The 19,999-nt window shown below is 44.6% G+C and overlaps 1 protein-coding gene across 1 annotated transcript in view; it reads right to left on the minus strand.

The window, feature by feature from the left end:
* Positions 1–10,541: 10,541 nt before the first annotated feature.
* LOC122208754 (nuclear receptor coactivator 5-like) overlaps positions 10,542–19,999 on the minus strand; it is a 46,313-nt gene continuing 36,855 nt past the window's right edge. Inside the window, exons 7-10 of the mRNA XM_042920190.1 lie at positions 18,082–18,357; positions 16,727–16,921; positions 14,176–14,322; positions 10,542–10,874 (exon numbers count right to left, since the gene is read on the minus strand). Of these exons, the coding sequence (XP_042776124.1) occupies positions 10,819–10,874; positions 14,176–14,322; positions 16,727–16,921; positions 18,082–18,357 (674 nt within the window). The 3' untranslated portion in view covers positions 10,542–10,818. The remainder of the gene's footprint in view (positions 10,875–14,175; positions 14,323–16,726; positions 16,922–18,081; positions 18,358–19,999) is intronic.

Genomic DNA, 19,999 nt, shown 5'->3' on the forward strand with positions numbered 1-19,999 from the left:
GACTCTGAAGGAGAATGCGTCCCCCTGACTCCTGGAACATGGACCCTAGTTGGAGATCTGAGACAGGAGCCTCACCAAAGAAAAGAGCTGAAAAATCATTAAAAAACAAAACACTTAAATGTCCATCCATGGACCAATGGGCAAATAAAATGTAGCATGTACATATATATTTTTTTCCTTAAAAAAGGAAATTTTTTTTGCTACGATAGGGATGCTACATTTTTTTTGCTACAATAGGGATGAACTTGGAAGACACTGTGCAAAGTGAAACAAGCCAGACACGGAAGAGCAAAGACTACAAGATCCCACTTGTATGACAAATCTAAAATCGTGAAACTCCTAGAAGCAGAAAGTCGAATGGTGGCAACCATGGGCCGGGGGTGGGGGGCAAGGATCAGAGAGATGTTGGTCCAAGGGTACAAAGTTTCACTTAGGCAAGAAGAGAAAGTCCCGGAGACTTACTGCACAGCACAGACCGTGTAGTGAAGAACACTGTGTTGTATACTTACAAACTTGTTAAGAGGGTAGATCTTATGTTAAACTTCCATACCCAAAAGACAAAAAAAAGAGGGAAGGAGGAAACTTCTAGAGGTGCAGGGCATTGTACATGGTGACAATTTCATGAGCATATACTTATATAGTTACCTTTAGACCCACTGAGATATGCACATAAATATACACAACTGTTTTGTATGTCAGTCACACCTCAGTGTAAATATATATACAAACACATACATATAAAAACAACACCAAAAAGTAAAAAGCCCATCAGAAAAAGGTAGGATTCTACTAAGGGCAGATTGTCCTTCAGACGACGAGCCCGCTCCCCATAGGAAAGACTTCAAGGCAAATGAGAACTTGATTTTTTTAAACGTTTATTTATTTTTGAGAGAGAGAGAGGAGAGACAGAGGATCTGCGCTGACAGCACAGAGCCCAATGCCGGGCTCAAACTCACAAACGGTGAGATCATGATCTGAGCCAAAGTCGGGCATCTAATTGACCGAGCCACCCAGGTGCCCCCAGAACTTAAGACTTTAAAGCTTGGAGAACTGGGGCAAGAAAATGGCATCTGTGGAGACAGGAAAACACCATCCATGGAATGTGCTGGAAACCTAAGGAGCAGGTCCGGCTTGCAGAGGCCAGTCTCTTTTCCTGTCCTCCTGGGAGCTCCCAGAGCAGCACAGTGCATTCCACCAGACACCCAGACAGACCCAAAGAAATCACAGTGCACCTGTTTGTCACCGCCCTCCCCAGGGACAGGCTTCTAATCCCAGACAAGCTGCACCTCCTCTAAAAGCAGAAATCAGGATGAAGCTCAGCGCCATGGGACTCAAAGGTGGTTCTGGCATGTGCACTTTTTCTCAATTCAGAAAAGCAAACTCAACTGCTTTCAAAGGTTGATGACTGGGGCACCTGGGTGATTTGGTCGGTTAAGCGTCCGACTTCAGCTCAGGTCATGATCTCATAGCTGGTGAGTTCGAGCCTCACATCAGGCTGCGTGCTGACAGCTCAGAGCCTGGAGCCTGCTTCGGATTCTGTGTGTGTCTCCCTCTTTCTCTGCCCCTCCTTCACTTGTGCTCTCTCAAAAATAAATAAATAAACATTAAAAAAAAAAAAGGTTGATTACTTCCCTCTGGCTGGACGCTGAATAATAAATATTACCCTTAGGAAACCACCCTCAATTTTCAGTAAAACAGGAGGCTTTTTCCAGTTGCACTTTCTCACCTGAAACTGAACTTCACTGCCCAGCGTCCTTCCTTTAGGGCATCATAACCATGCTCCAGTTTCCCTTTGGCAACTCTGGTCAGATCTGAGCCCCAAGCACAAGTTCAGAGGTGGTTCGTACAGACTAATAGAAAGGGCTTTCCCCACACCAGACCCCAAAACGAGATTCCCTAACACCTATGAAAGCAGTGGAGTTAAGAGATGAGAACATTCCAGACGGTGGGGCACCTGGGTGGCTCAGTCATTCAGCAGCCGACTTGTGGTTTCCTCTTGGGTCGTGGCCTCACGGTTCATGGGATTGAGCCCCGTGTCAGGTTCTGCGCTGGGCATGGAGCCTGCTTGGGAATCTCTCTCTCCTTCTCCCTCTGCCGCTCCCCTATTCTCTCTGAATGAATAAATAAATAAATAAATAAACAAATAAACAAACATTAAAAAAAAAAATGGAATTCCAGAGGGCACACGAGGATGGTGGTGGAAGGAAACACTTCTCCAGCACAATGATTCTTCCTGTCTTACATAGTGGTAAAAAGACTCCTGCTATTGGACAACAGTATTGAGAACGATTAGCAGCCCAGGGAGTTGGCCTGTAATGAAATAACATGATGTTTTAGGGTTGAAGGAAAGAAACAGAGAAGACTCTGACAAGAGAGATCCCTTCTGAAAAGCCAATGGTTTTGACTAGGATGCAATTAAGGTAGGGACGAGCAGAACTACTCACCTGTCCATTGTGATTTAGGGACTGTCTTACATAAAAGGTAAAGAGTAATAATTGTCCAGGGGCGCCTGGGTGGCTCGTTAGTTGAGCATCCAACTTTGGCTCAGGTCATGATCTCACGGTTCATGAGTTCGAGCCCCGCATCGGGCTCTGTGCTGACAGCTCAGAGCCTGGAGCCTGCTTCGGATTCTGTGTCTCCCTCTCTCTCTCTCAAGAATAAGTAAACATTGAAAAAAAAATTTTTTTTAATAAGATAAAAAAACATTTAAAAAATTTATTAAAAAATATTAATAATTGTCCAATTACTAAGTCTTCATAAAGAGAAAAGGTGTAACAATTCTAGCTTGTCTCCCTATGGCTGCAGCACTTAAAACTCCAAAGCATGCACCGAGGGAGCCAGAAACCTAAGACGACCCCCAAGATTCCTGCCCCCTGGTGTACATGCCTTGCATAATCCCCTCTCTTTGGGTGTAGGTGAAACCAATTAATATTATGGGAGAACGTTTTGAGTCCACCAAATGGGAGACTATCCTAGGTGGGTGGGCCTGACCTAATCAGTTGAGCACTTTAAAAGGTGAAGCCTCGGAGTCACTCAGTTTTTGTGGGTAGACCCCGGGTATACATGCAGTATTCATGTTATTAAACTTATTTATTTTTCTCCTTTAAAAACAAACCATGTCTCCTTTGCTGTCCTGCCTTCCCCTCCCTTGTGGTGTATTCAATAAACTACTATCTTCTCTATTCTGCCTCGGGTGAATTCTTTAATCCCCCTGTGCTGTGGGCCTCCACCCAATCCGATCACCCCACATTTGGTGTACCCTGCACGGGGAGCATTTGCTGACCCTGGGGCTCTCCCGGGTTCTCTGGGGATTTCTCAGGGCTTTCCCTGAGATGACTCTAGTACGCCTTGGGGAGCTGACGACCTCCAGGGGCGGAGGTTACTCCTTGGTGAGGATCTGAAGCCCCAGGGGGAACCCACCAGACCACCCTTGCCTGAAAGAATGAGGGACTTCCCCTCTTGCCCTCTGGAGGGATCTTTCCCTCTCCCTTCTCTTTACGGCCCTCCGGCGGCCTAAACCTAGTACTCCTCAGACCATGAAGGTCCCTGGCCAGGGCGGTTTCCAGGCGCGGTGTGAGGGCGATGGACCCCTTTCCTCTCCTCTCCTACTCCATCTGCAGCTCATCCAAGGCCAATCTGCACACTTGGTTGGGAACCTTTCCTGATGCTGCCAGACTCCCAGCCACCTTGCCTCTTTCAGCTTCTCTCCTCTCCTTTGTTCCCACGGTCCAGCCACCACCCTGATCTATAGGCAGAATACATTCTCAGGCATCTGAGTGAATCCAACAACTCCATATACAAATGATGGTTCAGCAAGGAGTCCAGCGCATACCATGGGAGGGTCCCCTCCCCCTAAATGCCATGCACCTGGCCACCAAGGAGTTCCACTCAAATTGTCTATCAGCACGTTAATCTAATACCATGCTCTGGTCTGTAACTGCACAGAACCCCTGATGGGTGACAAGTTTAGGTAGGGACCGCGTCCCCACCCCCACCAATCTAGTATGAAGCAGCTACTGAACACAAGACCTCCACCCAAACGCAAAGATTTGTCATCGTCCATTGTCAGGGGGGAATGGAGGCCAATTTTAGGCAACAGACTTGAGCAATGGAAGCCTGAGTTAAGTAAAAGGGCCCACGGTGACCACCAGGCTGAATGCAAATAGGCCCATTAGATGACCCACCTCGAAATATCCACAAACCCTAGCTGATCAATGGGCTACTTGCAACCAGGCACAAGTACCAAAAAAGGAAAATTCCATATGTTCCCATACTTCTTCACCTTCCCCCCTTAAGTACAGCACCCGCCTCCCCACTACTGTCTCCTGGAAGACAGTCTGTTTTGCTGTCCTGCCCACTGCTCCCTTGCATCTCCTTAAATAAAAAAAGGTGAAGCCTCAGAGGCTCTCCTGGTGGCCTAGAAGAAAGCAAAATGCCATGTTATCTGAGGAAGCAGCCACATGGCAAATACCCGAGAAAGGTCTCCAGCTGGGCGTCTCCAGCTGACAGCCAGTAAGAAGATGGGGCCCTCAGTCATACAGCCACAGGGTGATTAATTCTGTCAACAACCTGTGAGCTTGGAAGTGGACCCTGAGCCTCAGAAGAGACCCACCTCTGCCCATCACTGCTCTTCAGGCTGGTGGCACTGAGGACCCAGCTAACCTGTACCCAGACTCCTGCCCTATGGACACTGCAAGACAATAAATATGAGTAGTTTCAAGCTACTAAGTTGGTGGTAATTTGTTACATAACAATAGGAAACTAATATAACCACATATCAACAGGCCCTTAAAAATCTGGACAAAGGGGGTGCCTGGTGGCCCAGTCAGTTGGGTGTATGACTTCGGCTCAGGTCACAACCTCATGGCTTATGAGCTTGAGCCCCGTGTTGGGCTTTGCGCTGACAGCTTGGAGCCTGGAGCCTGCTTTGGATTCTGTGTCTCCCTCTCTCTCTCTGCCCTTCCCCCACTCATATTCTCTCTCTCTCAAAAATAAACATTAAAAAAAATCTGGACAAAGGCTTCAGCCTGGTTCTTGTCTTCACTCACATAATAGCTCAGACAGACCTGCTTTGCTCCCAAGGCATTTAAAACAAAAATCACAGACTTAAGTGGAAAATAAAAATATATTTAGCAAACTATAGAAAAAATAGTATTAGAAGTTTGTCTAGCAAACATTTTTATCCAAAATCCATATGGGATAAATCAGTGTTGATCATTATACCCCAAATTTCCTACTGTAATGCCAGAAAGTATACCTCATTGGACCTCCTTTCCAAATATTATCCTAGCCTACTAATTTATGGCCTGAAGATAGGCATACGTTTGGCCAAAGTGATATACTTTTATTTGTAAAATTCACAACACGAGTTTTCTTTACACTCCTAATAGCAGAAATCACTTTTGTCATTTCTTATTGAGTAATAATTAGGAATATTTGAAACCAGCTTCAAAACTTGTTGCTTAAAGCAGAGAAAGATTAGAAATGACCTAAACTGTCTGTCAGTAAGATCTGATGAATTAAGGCAAATCTATACTCCAGAATGATGTGTAATCATTAAAAAAGAGGCAGTAATATGTTTGACGTTAAAATCATTTTCAAGATACAATGAAAAGCCTACCTAAAGAGGCAGAACAGTGTTCACAGGATGTTACCGTCTAAGCATAAGTCTGTATACGTTTGCATATGGATAAATATCTATACAAGTATCTGTGAGAAACCATTACTAGAAAACAGAAATGGGACAACTATTTTTTACTGTTTACTTTTTGATTTTTTGAATTTCGTATTGTGTATATGTATCATCTACTTTTTAAAAAAGAATAAACCAACATCAGAAAAATCTGTGTTTTTAAGAAATATACAAACTATCTTCAAAAACTTAACACAAGTTACTGTTCTAATCTTGTTCTACTAAATTATTTATATCCCTATAAGAAAATAAAGTCTTTTCCCTGTAGATGCTAGTGATTCATCCCACAACTCTGTCTCCAGAAAGAGACAGATGTATATTTGTCTCTTATGTATATTTATGTGCAAAGGAGGGCTCAGACGCCCCTCAGGAAGTCTCTTGAAGGCCGGCAGAGAGCAGAGAGCTTGGTGACTAACACCAGCATCATCTGAGGGCAGACTCGCAGGACAGGACTTGATGGCTCCATTGGGATGAGTTTCTTAACCTCCTATCCCTCTACAACTTGGTATATGACCACCAACCAGGGCCTCCACCTTGCCCCATGTCACCCACGTGGCAGGGCAGGACACTAAATGTCAATAGAGCAAGCCAGAGAACTCCCAGCCAGATGTAAGCCTTCCCAGTATGCAGGAAAAGACCTACAAGTTTGTGTCATCTAAGGAGATGCCTTGAGGTAAAGGGGAAAAGGTTTCTTTTTAAAGCTGTTGAAGGAAAAAAAAAAAAACCATGCATAGGGTACAGCCAACATAGAGACACACGAGGAATGATGGCCATGTGACAACAGAGGCAGAGATGGGAGCAGTGCTTCCACAAGCCGAAAACCACCAAAGATCCCTGGCAAACGCCAAGAGCTAGAAGAATCAGGAAAGGGTTCCCCCGGACAGGTTTCAGTAGGAAGCAAGGCCTGGCTGACACTTTGATGTCACACTTCTAGCCTCCAGAACTGTGGGACAATTTCTGTTGTTTTAAGCCACCCCGTTTGTGGCACTTTGTTACTACAGGTGGTGCTCAGAAACACAGAGAAAAAAAGCCTTTCTAAGTCTTCACTAGCCTGTTCCCGAAACATAAACAGTGAAAAAGAAAAAGGTGCTCCATGTCCTTAGTCATCAAGGAAACGCAAACTAAAACAAAAATGACAAACATTTCATGCTCGTGGCAAGACTGACGGGACCAAAAGCGAGGCAGGGTGTGGAGACACCAGAGCTCTCAGACACTGCTGGCAGCTTTATCAAATGGTGGTGCCACTTTGGCAATTCTTATTAAATTCAACAATTCTGTCCCTAGGTATTTACCCAAGAGAAATGAAAATGTATGTCTACAAAAGGACCTGAATAAGCAATCTTACAATAGCCAAAACCTGGAAACAACCCCAAAGTCTATCATCAGGGGAATGGATGGCCTGTGGTATATCCATACGATGACCTTCCCTATAGCAACAAAAAGGAACAATCTATGCACTCAGGCAACAATAAGGGTGAACTTCTACAGCATTCTATGAAGCAAAATAAGATAGTCTCCATAAAATATATACTGCAGGATTCCACTTAAAAACATTTTTTTTAATGTTTATTTATTTTTGAGACAGAGACAGAGTGTGAGTGGGGGAGGAGCAGAGAGAGAGGGAGACACAGATCCAAAGCAGGCTCCAGGCTCCCAGCTGTCAGCACAGAGCCCAACGTGGGGCTCAAACTCACGAACCACGAGATCATGACCTGAGCCGAAGTTGGACGCTTCCGACTGAGCCACCCAGGTGCTCTCCCCCGGCTTTTTAAAAAATTTTTTAATGTTTATTTATTTTTGAGAGAGAGAGACAGAGTGTGAGTGGGGGAGGAACAGAGAGAGGGAGACACAGAATCCAAAGCAGTGGATTCCACTTTTTAAAAATAAACATGCATTAAAAATTTTATTTAAATCACTATTAAAGAGGCAACCAGTAAAGTGTCACAACCAGTTTAAAGAACAACGCAAGCAAAGTCACACTTTTATTTTTATTTTATTTTTTAAGTAATCTCTCCACCCAACATGGGGCTTGAACTCACAAACACAAGATCAAGAGTCATACACTCCACCAACTGAGCCAGCTAGGCGCCCCCAAAGTCACATTTTTAAATCAGAAGTATTGAAATGAATGTACAAATCAAAACAAAACTGAACTCTTCTATACTGGAGAAGGGAAGTCAATAAAACCTCTACTGAAAAAGAGTTTATTTGCATATCTATAAAAATTATCTTTAATCTTTTTTGTTGTTGAGGTATAAAGCACATACATTATTATTTGTTTCAGGTGTACAACACAATTGAGTATTTGTATATATTGTGAAATGATCACCACAATAAATATATACAATTCCATTTACATAACCTATAAAAACAGACAAAACTAAGGTGATAGAAGTCAGAAAGGGCTGGTGGGAGGAAGGGGAATGCCTGGAATATTCTGAAGTGACAGAAATGTCTATACCTTCTTTTGGGTGCTGGAACCTTGGTTTGTACAATTTTTTAAAATTCAGTAAACTGAACACTTAAGATGTTATACTTCAATTAAAAGAAGGGACGGAGTTCCTGAGTGGCTCAGTTGGTTAAGCATCTGACTTCGGCTCAGGTCACGATCTCGTGGTTCGTGAGTTCAAGCCCCATGTCGGGGTCTCTGCTGTCAGCATGGAGCCCACCTCGGATCCTCTGCCTCCCTCTCTCTCTCTCTCTCAAAATAAATAAACTTAAAAAAAAAGGGGGAGAGGGCCCAATATAGTAATTGAATCAGGCAAGAATCATCAGTGGACACTGAAACAATTAGGTAAAAGTTGTTGGGGAACAGGTATTTGCTTGATGCCAAAGCATCAAGCCTCAAGGGAGAAACCTACCTGCTCCAAGGCAGTAACCACCTCACCTTAAGGGACCAAGCCCAGCAGCATTCCCAGCAGGACAACTGTTACGTGCCTTCTGATGCAATGCAATAGGAATTAGCACCATCTGCGAAATATCCTTGCCAAAATATAGGACTTGAATCTAATCAAGCCTCTAGACCAAACTTCGAGGATACACAAAATATAAGGAATAGAACAGTTACATGATGCCCTGAAGAAACAATCAGACAAATGCAGAAAAAGGTAAGTGGCTTAGATTCAAAGTCAGTATCACTGGGGGGGGGGGGGGGGGGGGGGGGGGGGGGGGGGGGGGGGGGGGGGGGGGGGGGGGGGTATTCTAGATTAAAATAAACTAAGCACACATAAAAACCAAACGCAGGAGGCGCCTGGGTGGCTCAATCAGTTAAGCATCCCATGATTCTTGAATTTGGCTCAGGTCATGATCTCAGGGATCAAGTCCTGGTATCAGGCTGTGCGCTGAGGATGGAGCCTGCTTCAGATTCTCTCTCCCTCTCTCTGTGCCCTGCTTCCCCCTCCCCACCCCCCACAGCTCATGTAGTCTCTCTCAAAAATAAAGACTAAAATAAAATAAAAACGAAATGCGGCGCCTGGATGGGTCAGTCGATAAAGCAGGAGACTCTTGGAATCATGAGTTCAAGCCCCACATTGGGCATAAAGCTTGCTTAATTTTTATTTATTTATTTTTTTAAATTTTTTTTTTTTTTCAACATTTTTTATTTATTTTTGGGACAGAGAGAGACAGAGCATGAACGGGGGAGGGGCAGAGAGAGATGGAGACACAGAATTGGAAACAGGCTCCAGGCTCCGAGCCATCAGCTCAGAGCCTGACGCGGGGCTCGAACTCACAGACCGCGAGATCGTGACCTGGCTGAAGTCGGACGCTTAACCGACTGCGCCACCCAGGCGCCCCAGCTTGCTTAATTTTTAAAAAGGCGGAGAGAGGGGTGCCTGGGTGGCTCAGTCATTTAGGTGTCTGACTTCAGCTCAGGTCATGATCTCACAGTTTGTGAGTTCAAGCCCTGCATCAGGCTCTCTGTCAGTGTGGAGCCTGCTTTGGATCCTCTGTCCCCCTTTCTCTCTGACCCGCCCCACTTGTGCTCTCTCTGTCTCTCTCTCAAAAAGTAAACTTCAAAAAAGAATAAAATAAAATTGGGGGCAGAATATTTTTAAAAATGCAATTTAGAAACCAATTAAATCCTGGTTTTTAAAAAAGGCCATGTAGGGGTGCCTGGCTGGCTCAGTCAATGGAGTGTACAACTCTTAATCTCAGGGATATAGGTTTCAGCCCCACACTGGGTAAAATAAAATCTTAAAAAAAAAAAAAAAAAAAAAAAGTCATAAAAGCTTCTGGGGGACAAATGAGAAAATTCAAATCAGGAAACCAGATATTAGATATTATAGAATTATTATTAATTTTTAAGGTGTGAAACTTTATCATAATTATACAGGAGAACATTCCCAGTTTTAGAGATGCATGCTACAGGCTTAAGTATTTAAAGGTAGGGTGTCATGAACTCTGCAACTTACTTTCATGGTTGAGAAAAAAAAATTTATTTACACAGACATATGCACAACTTAAGAAATGGCAGAATGTTAACAATTCTTGATACAGACTATATGGGTGTTCATTGTACTCATCATTCAAATTTTCTACACATTTAAATGTTTCATAAAAAAAAACTGGAACATAATAAAGTTAAAGGAGTATAAATGCAATGTGGTACCCAAAATAGTTCCTGAAACAGAAAAATGACACTAGCTGAAAAGCTAGTAAAACAAAAGTCTATAATACAGTTAACATTATTGTACTAATGCAAATTTCCCAGTAAAGGTACCATGGTTATATAAGATGTTAACATTAGGGGAAGCTGGATAAGGGAACTCACTGTACTATCTTTGGGAATTTTCTGTAAATCTAAAATTATTCCAAAATAACAAGTCCTTAAAAAGTGGCAACCAGTATGTGAAAGCTAGAAGTTTTTATTATATTTTAATATGTATATAATCAAACAACTTTGAGATCCAGTATCTGTAACAATGATCTTCCACAAACCTCCAGTTTGGAACAAAGAACCTCCAAACATGAAACACGTTGCCAGGGACCGTGTACTAGACAGAAAGGAAACACGTTCCACCCACTGCCTGGACACCAGGATCAGACAGGGACCCGGTCCTCCAAGGAGGGCGAAGCTGCCATCTGGGCCGCAGCCACCTTGTTTTCCTAGCCCCAGGGAGCTTTCCTTAGTTCAGCAAAGACGTGGATTGAGCTGCCTGCCTGAGCAGCACTGACTGGAGATCTATAAAGAGGAGGGACATGACAGCATCAGTATGTGTCCCTCTTCCTGGTCTGCAGAGCCCCCAGGTGACCGACGCCTTCCAGCCACACCCACCTCTGCAGGAAGAGTCTAACTGACCTAGTTGCAGCCCCAGCAGACAGACATATGTGTAATTCTTGGGGCGTCTTAAAAGCTGTTCATTAGGGGCGCCTGGGTGGCTCAGTCAGTTAAGCATCCAACTTCTGCTCGGGTTATGAGCTCCCAATTCGTGAGTTTAAGCCCCGTGTCAGGCTCTGTGCTGACAGCTCAGAGCCTGCAGCCTACTTCCTATTCTGTCTCCCTCTCTCTGCCCTTCCCCCACCTTAAAAGATAAATAAACATTAAAAAAAAAAGCTGTCATTCATATTATCTCATTTAATCCTGGCACCTGGTGCTAGCCCTCATCTTACAAAGGGCTAGAGGACACCTAGTCCCATCCCCACCTGTGCTGTTATAAACACTTCACCCAAAGGTCCCTCTCGATCAGCAGGAGACCTGGGTGCCTCTCCCTTTCAGGTACCCTAATACCTGACTTCCGCCAAGGCTGCCCCACATTGACCACAGCCACTCTTTCCTCAAAATCTCTGCAGCCCTTACACTGTGACTAGAAGGATGTGGTTGAAATCCAAGCAAAAGTCTACGACCTTTTGGATCGTGTGGTGAGTGAGAACACAGAGTGTGGAGCTTCACGGCTGGTGTGCAGTCGCCACTCCATCACGTACCACTACGTGACCTCATCCAGGCTAATCACCCTCTGAGCCTTGGGTGACTCATGTAGAAAACAGATAATCTCACTATTAACCCACAAGGTTACTTGAAGACTAAATGAAATTACCTCAATGCCTGAGACAGAACAGGAATTCAATACATGGTAACTATTACGGTTATACCTTGCAATGGCATGCTTCCTGTTTTCCTTCTTGTTTTTTTAAAAACTTTTTCTCCAGGGCACCTGGGTGGCTCAGTCAGTTAAAGCATCTGACTTCAGCTCAGGTCATAATTTCACGGTTCATGAGTTCAAGCCCCCGCATCCGGCTCTCTGCTGTCCTCGTGCAGCCTGCTTTGGATTCTCTGTCCCCCACCCCCACCTCTCTCTGCCCCTCCCCTGCTCGCTCTCAAATAAATAAGCATTAAAAAATATATACATTAAAAAAATGTTTTCTCTAACTATTAGTCCTGGAATTTGGGGATGAGCCGGCCTTCAGAAGCCAAAGAGGGCCATCTTAGGGGTAAGGAAAATTCTCGAAATTTCCCTAAATGTGGTCTGTCAGATGAGGAACTTCAGAATTAGACAGATTGTCTGGGTTCCCAGAAGGGTGGGAATCACTGACCTATGTCTATTCCATGTCTTGCTACCATTTTATAAAGATATATCCTTTATACCACAACCACAGCAATGTATATCTTGCAGAGCCATGTTTGACTAAAACACAGAGGACTGAAACTTAACTTACTTTTTTTAAGTATACTCTACCCCCAACGTGGGGCTCAAACTCACAACCCTGAGTTCAAGAGTCCCATGCTCTATCAACTGAAACAGCCAGGTGACCCATGGATTAAAACTTTAAAATGGCAGGGGCGCTGGGTGGCTCAGTCGGTTGAGAGTCCACCTTCGGCTCAGGTCACGATCTCATGGTTCGTGAGTTGGAGCCCTGCACTGGGCTCTGTGCTGACAGCTGAGAGCCTGGAGCCTGCTTTAGATTCTGTGTCTCCCTCTCTCTCTGCCCTTCCCCTGCTTCTGCTCTCTCTCTCTCTCTTAAAAACAAATGTGAAAAAAAAAAATTTTAAATGGCAGTACGTTTCAAGAAAAATGTTTCTTCCAGGGCGCCTGGGTGGCTCAGTTGGTTAAGCATCTGACTCTTGATCTTGGCTCAGGTCATGATATCATACAGTGTGTGAGTTCGAGCCCCGTGTCGGGCTCTGCACTGGCAGCAGGGAGCCTTCTTGGGATTCTGTCTCTCCTTCTCTCTGCCCCTCCCCTGCTCATGCTGTCTCTCTCAAAATAAATAAATAAACTTAAAAAAAAAAAAAAGGGAAAGAAAAATGTCTCTTGTATAAGGAACAAAGAGGGACAAAGGCTTGTTTTCCTAAGACCTGGGGCTTCAGCACCAAATCTCAGGAGAGAACTCAAACATAACAGTGAACTAAGAGGAACTCTGGGCAGCGCCTTTACTTAGGCTTGGTAAGCCTGAATGACTAGAAATGAAGTCAGCAAAATGCCTCCTTGGCTGCCTTCCACCTAACCCAGAGTGCATCTCAGCTCTTACCACCACCTTTGGGCCTTAGTGGGGTTGGGGGCAACTTGAGGGCCTCTGGCCTCATGTCTCCCAGCCATACAGGAGGGAAGGCAGCATCAGAAAAGAGCTGGCCAGGCCTGCACTGAGAAGGAAGACAGAGAAAAAGCCGTTCTTCCTGTGCAGCCTCTGGGCTGGGTATCAATCAGTCAGTACCTTAAATATGACCGGTCAGGTTCCTGTCCTTCTGCCAGGCAGCAGAGAGGCTGTGCGTCTCCTTGAGCCAAGCAGAAACAAAGCGCACACCTCTGAACGATGTCAGGGATACTCAGGCGCACAATTACACGACACTCAACCTCATTAGAAGATACTCCTTTGCCAGCTTCTTGTAATCCTTCTGAATAGTCATAGTCAAGGACAGTTTCTAGCAGTGCTGGTGTCCCATTAACACCTCTCTGACCCTTAGTAATCTCCTTTCTTAATGTTTATTTATTTTTGAGAGAGAGAGAGAGAGATGGAACATGAGCGGGGGAGGGGCAGAGAGAGAGACGGAGACACAGAATCTGAAACAGGCTCCAGGCTCTGAGCCGTCAGCACAGAGCCCAACACGGGGCTCGAACTCACAGACCACGAGACCATGACCTGAGCCAGAGTCGGACGCTCAACCGACTGAGCCACCCAGGCGCCCCAAGTAATCTCCTTTCTTAACCACAGAGCAAGTCTTAAGCATAGAGACTGAGACAGGCATTAGTTTCTAGCAGGAATTTAGTGACACTCTTTTGCCTCTTGACATGTCCAATAGCCTAGAACTATTCTGACCATTACAGTAGCCACTAGCCGCATGTGACTACTATGTAATTATACATGACTACAGTCATTTAAATTACTTAAAATCAAACAAAATTAAAAATTCAGTTCTTCAGTCTTACCAGCCACACTTCAATAGTCACATGTGGCCACACGGCTGTAGAACATTTCCTCTGTCGCAGAAAGTTCCCACCGGACAGCATGACCCCAGAATGCCACTCACAGCTCACCTGCCCACTCACCTGGCGGTGGTGCTAGAAGGCCTGGCTTCTCCCCAAGTAGTGGGCGCTTCGCACGCTTGGGATGGGGGCATCGCAAAGGAACAGGTCTCCTGGAGGGGGCTGCTGGAAGCAGGGGAGGGACAAACAGACCTTTGGGGCTGACCAATCCTGCAGAGCACAGACACCAAAACATAAACAGGAAGATACAGGGTGAACCTGGTTCCAGCTGCTCTTCCCACAGGGACTTTTCCTTAATCATTAGAAAGGGCCGGAGGACGGAGCACCTGCCACACACACAAACCTCAGCTCCTCCGAGCTCTACCAAGTCCTCTCTGGGACCAGACTGTGCCTCAGTGGTTGTGCAGGGGTCAGCAAACTAGTGTCTGGGGGCCAAATCCAGCCTGCTGTTTGTTTTGGTACAAACTGTGAGCTGAGATAGTTTTCTCATTTTTAAATGGTTATATAAGTATGTACATAATATCCTTGATTTTTACTTCTTGGCCTGCACTAAATATAACCTATAACACTAAAAATAACCTATTTCTATCTGGCCCTTTAAGATGTTTGCAAACCGGGGGCACCTGGGTGGCTCAGTCGGTTAAGCGACCGACTTCAGCTCAGGTCGTGATCTCACAGTCCATGAGTTCAAGTCCCACATCGGGCTCTGTGCTGACAGCTCAGAGCCTGGAGCCTGCTTCGGATTCTGTGTCTCCCTCTCTCTCTGCCCCTCCCCTGCTCATGCTCTGTCTCTCTCTGTCTCAAAAATAAATAAAAACATTAAAAAAAAATAAAGAAAGAAGTTTGCAAACCCGTAGTCTAGTCCACACGTGTCTTGACATCCTGGTCCTCTACCCTCACCTTTTCACAAGTGGGTTTAGTTTCAAATGTTCTGTTTTGACACTTGGAATATATTCTCTCAAACATCCGAAGCAGTGAGGTTCACAGGTCATAAAGGCAGATCTATAACGTACCTGAAGCACTCTGTTCCTGAGGATCGAACATCCATCCGCCCAGAACACTGGCCCGGACACAGTCACAGGGATCTAACATATGGTCTAGCACCCTGTCTCTTCTCTCTTGGGCAGTTGGTCTGCCTTGCCCAGTCCTCACCCTGTCAAACAGGGCTTTTTTTTTTCCACAGTTCACACCAAACCATTTCTGAGGGTCTGAAAGAATTTTGTTTTGAAACTTTTGGCAAGGATGAGAAGCAATTCAGAGCAAAAGATCTCCGCCTAAGCCCTTCCTTCTCTTCTTAATTCACTCACTTCTCACAGGAGCCAGGTGGTAAGAATGCCCAGAGGTGGACCAAGGGCTGGCCGAGGCACAGGGAGGCATGGTAAGAGTAGCAGAAGGAAAGAAGGAACAAACACAGGACAGCAAGAAAGCCCAGGCTGTGTCAGGAATGAAGAACACCTGAAACTATACTCTCAATCATCCTGAAGGTTGCCAGGTCAGAAAGGGAGGGGTGCACAGAAATATTCGTCCCTAGGGGCTGTGGATCTTCAACAGAGACTGACTTTGCCAATAACAGATGTACATGAGTACCTCTACCAAAGCAAGAGGGCACATTCCCTCTATTCTGAGCCACAATAATACTCAAGGTGGAATAATGCTATGCTTGTAAGAAAAATCTGGGGCTAAAATAATCCTTGCTCACATGAAAGACCAAAGCAATATTTGACTCATGCCCAAATGCATCCCAGGTCCAAGTTTTATTCGAGGCCCAAGAGAAAAGCCACCGTTCCACAGACTTCTCTGCCAACCTTGTCTTTAACATGGCAGACTTTCATCCATTCCTTCCCTGTTGCCACTGCCAACACACAAGGAGAACACGAGAGGAGACAAAAGCATCCAAACATGAGGAACAGAGAAGGAAGTGACTAATTAGAGGTAGCTGCATCCCAGGTGCCTGCAGAGGAGTTAAAACTCTTTATCTTGAAGAAACAGGAAAGGCTCAGACACTTGGGGCCCCAGGAACCAGGGCCAGACACTGGGCTTGACTGGTAGTCTGTACCCCAAGTGGCTAGTCCCACACCCCGTGTCCTCCCAGAGGAAGAGATGCACGTCTGATGAGCGTGCTTGAGCAGCAGGATCCAGTTCGGCCAGAAGTTAGTCAACTGTGGGGCTTTTCGGTTATGGAAGCTAGTCAGGTCTCCTTGTTTGAAGCTAACTGAGTTAGGTCCCTGTCACTTACGATGGAAAAAGTCCACAGTAATACAACCTCATTTTAGGCAGATGTCAGATACTATTTAGCACCAAGGGCTCAGAAAAGCCTCGAAAACACTATGGAATTCAGAGTGCTTCTTAAGAGAACTGCGTGTAAGCCATTCTAAATGTGGCCACCAACCTGACAAGAGAGCTCCCTGTGTTAAAACTTGAACTTCGGCAACTCATTCAAGAGGAATTGCATCCACTGAAGCCCCAAGTGTCTCCCCCAGGCGTCTGAAATCTTAACACTCAGACTATGACAACAAACATGGCAATGGCTCTAAGCTGTCCTGCTCTCTCAGGGCGATGCCTGGAAAGGCAGCAGAGCTACCGCTATCTCTTATTCCTAGAGGGACGCACTGACCTGGTAGTGAAAGGAGGGCCCCTCCTGGTCTGTCCCCTAACAATGGGGGCCTGGCAGGAAAGGGGGGATGAGGGCCTGAGAAGGATCCCTTTCCAGGGGTTGGAAGAAGTGGAGGCGGCTTGCCCACCACTGGGGTATTCCTGCCTTGAAATGAGGGATGATCACTGCCAGCCAAAGACTTGGGCGTCTCAAAGCCTGGAAAAATGAAGAAAACAAGTGGTCACCAGAAGTCTGCTACAGAGGCCAGCAAGCTATACAAACAACACTCGGGAATTTAAGGAAGACCTTCACTTGCCCTGATTGAGAGGTTTCTACGATCAAAGAGAAGCAGGATGTTAACTAGACTCACTGTGGTCATTAGACAATATATACAAATATCAAATCACTATGTGTACACCTGAAAGTAACAGAACATTAGTATGCTTCTGTCAATCAATTAATCAATTACATAGGCACCCAGGGGAAAAAAAAAACCTATTGTGTTATAAGTTTATGAGCCCCCCCCCTCACCCCTGAGAAAGTACAATAAAAAATGTACAAAAGTAAAATACATTGTGAATTTTATAAGATGAAGGATTTCTTTAAAGTTTTAACATGGTCCTAGAACCTCAGCTGTGTTTTCCCACAGGGGACACGTGGTTATTATCTTCTTCTCATACTTAACTCAAAACAAGTAAACTGGGGGCACCTGGGTGGCTCAATTGGTTGGGTGTCTGACTTTGGCTTAGGTCATGATTTCACAGTTTGTCAGTTTGAGCCCCACGTCGGGCTCTGTGCCGACAGTTCAGAGTCTGGAGCTTGCTTATGTGTCTCTCTTTCTCCCTGCCCCTCCCTCACTCACACTCTGTCTCTCTCTCAAAAATAAATAAACATTAAAAAAAATTTAAAAAACAACAACTAAAAAGTCTCCATTTTAAGGAGTTTGGCTCATAACTGAAATGCACTTTACAATCTTCAAGATTAGGAACTGCTTCTTCGTGTTTACCATACACTTAATAATAACCTACAAATGTCTCAGTTAACAAGCTGAAACTTCGAATCACAAAAGTAAACCAACAGAGAAGAGAAATTATTTCCCACATGTCCACCTATATAGAGAAGTCATCCTATTTATATATTAAAAATCTGATGCAAAAGGAAATTTAGCTTGAGAAAAAGCATGTTAGCCTATAAAAGTTAAACATTAACATAGTGTAATTCCTATGTGGAACATGTTCATATCAGACACCTTTATATTACAGAGGTATATTCTCTCAATTAAATTAAAAAGTCCCTAGTTTTTTTCACATAGCAATTTGCAGAAAAGGATTTTCTGGGGTTTAAAATGGGGAAGGGGGAGAGACAGTGCCAAATACCTTTCAGTTGCCCTTTCCTGGTCTTCAGGTAGTCAATGAGCAGGTTTAACTCATTCCCACGCAAATGCTTTCCCTCAGTCAACAGGAAGACAAGGTGCTGAATGCCCAAAGGGACAGAGTAGCTGGGAAGGCACTCCCGAGCCAAGAAGTCGTCCAGGAGATCTCCAGCCCGCAGAGCAATTCCAGCATGTTCCTGCTGCTCCCGTTTAGAGAAATATCTCCTGTATTCTTTAGCTACCAGCACCAGGGCATCTTCCAGAGGCATATGACGATGTACTGAGGACAAGAAAGAGCCGGCTATACATCAAATGGCTGCCCTGATTTCGTTTAAAATCAGAAAATAACGTTAATCCAACTACATGTCGTCTAAACTGTGTCAGCTTTCAGTACGATGTGATTGCCTATTGACCCGACGGTCTGGGACCCTCGGCAGCAGGTGCCCGGTCAGATTTCAAAATCAAACATTACATTCTATTTCAAAATTATAACATGTGTTGCTTAGTTTACCATTTCCACACAAACCCTCTTTTCAAAACTGGACAGCTTCATGCTACGCTGATGAGAGAGAGACAGACAGAAGGAAAGAGAGAGCAAACAGGTGGCGTGTGTATCAATGGGAATTCTTAACACTAAGCAAATCTAGCCTAAAAAAAAGACAGGATGTAACTTCAACCACTGCTGGCTACTAGGAAGGTTTAAGGGCAAAAAAATCCTAGAAGTGAAGGTGTCTGATTTGGTTTCAGTGATCAGGGTGGATGACTTGAGAGGAGTGTGATCCACAGAAGAAACAAGTAGAAGCAGAGAACAGAGCCTTTAGGGAGGAGAGCAAGTGTGAAATGGGGCTGCTGGTTTTCACTGCAAACCTTTTAGTGTTTATCTTTTAACTCTGTGTATGTAACACTTTGATAAAAGGCAGACAGACAGACACAGACAGACCTGCGGTGCAGGGCTTCTAGGCTCTGTCACTGTAGCCTGGGGAGAAACCTACCATCGTCTATATGGTTCTGCAGTCTGGCTCAGGCCCATGGGATCTTAAATCATGTTAAAAGCCTTTCCAGGTCAGGTCACATATATATCACATATAAAATAAGTTCTAGATACCAGGAATGGCTTTTATGTAACTTAATGGCTACAGTCAATGCATAGGTGTTTTCTGATCTCTCCTAGGTTTACCTATGGAGAATATGACTTCCTCAAAGTTTAATTTTAGATGGAAGGCCCCACCCTGTCTTGCCACGTATCACCAACTTCTGAAAAATTTAGGGCCCAAGGGGCACTAAAGAGCTACAATGGAGATTATGGTATTTGGCTAAATCCTAAGCAGTGTTTATGAAGGTTACATTTAGGATGAGATATGAATACATATTTGCCTTCACGTGCTAAAGTTTCATTGTCTGTCTTAAATGTTTGTCTCGGCACAGGAGCAGCTCCATGGGCTTCTGAATAACGGCTACACGTGAGGTATAAAACAAACTGTCAGCTCTAAAGCAATGTGAAAGAGAGGCCAGCAAAGACTAATTTTGCTAAAACAGATGTAGCTTATAAGAGAAAACAGGGTGTTCTTTTTACATATCATCTGAGTTCAATAATTAAATCCATGGATAGGAAATGAAATATGAACCTATTAACACTATTGTGGACATGAAAAAGAAACCCTTCTCTGAATGTGTAACATGGTAAAAATAGATCACATGCTTTTTTAAGTAGTGCTGGCTTTGTAAAAGTGTTTTCGTATCCGACCAATGATTCAACCTACTTACTTTAGTGAGGATTTCCTAAACCATCTTGCATGAACATAACACACGTGATTAGTCCTCTACACAACCTATTCAGATCAAGCTGTTCCCCACTCCCACCCCTCGGAGATGGGGATTCGTAATTTTCCGAACCTAAGTGTGGTTTAGTCTTATTATTTGTT

Source organism: Panthera leo, chromosome E2 (assembly GCF_018350215.1).
Source record: "Panthera leo isolate Ple1 chromosome E2, P.leo_Ple1_pat1.1, whole genome shotgun sequence".
Classification (NCBI taxonomy): domain Eukaryota; kingdom Metazoa; phylum Chordata; class Mammalia; order Carnivora; family Felidae; genus Panthera; species Panthera leo.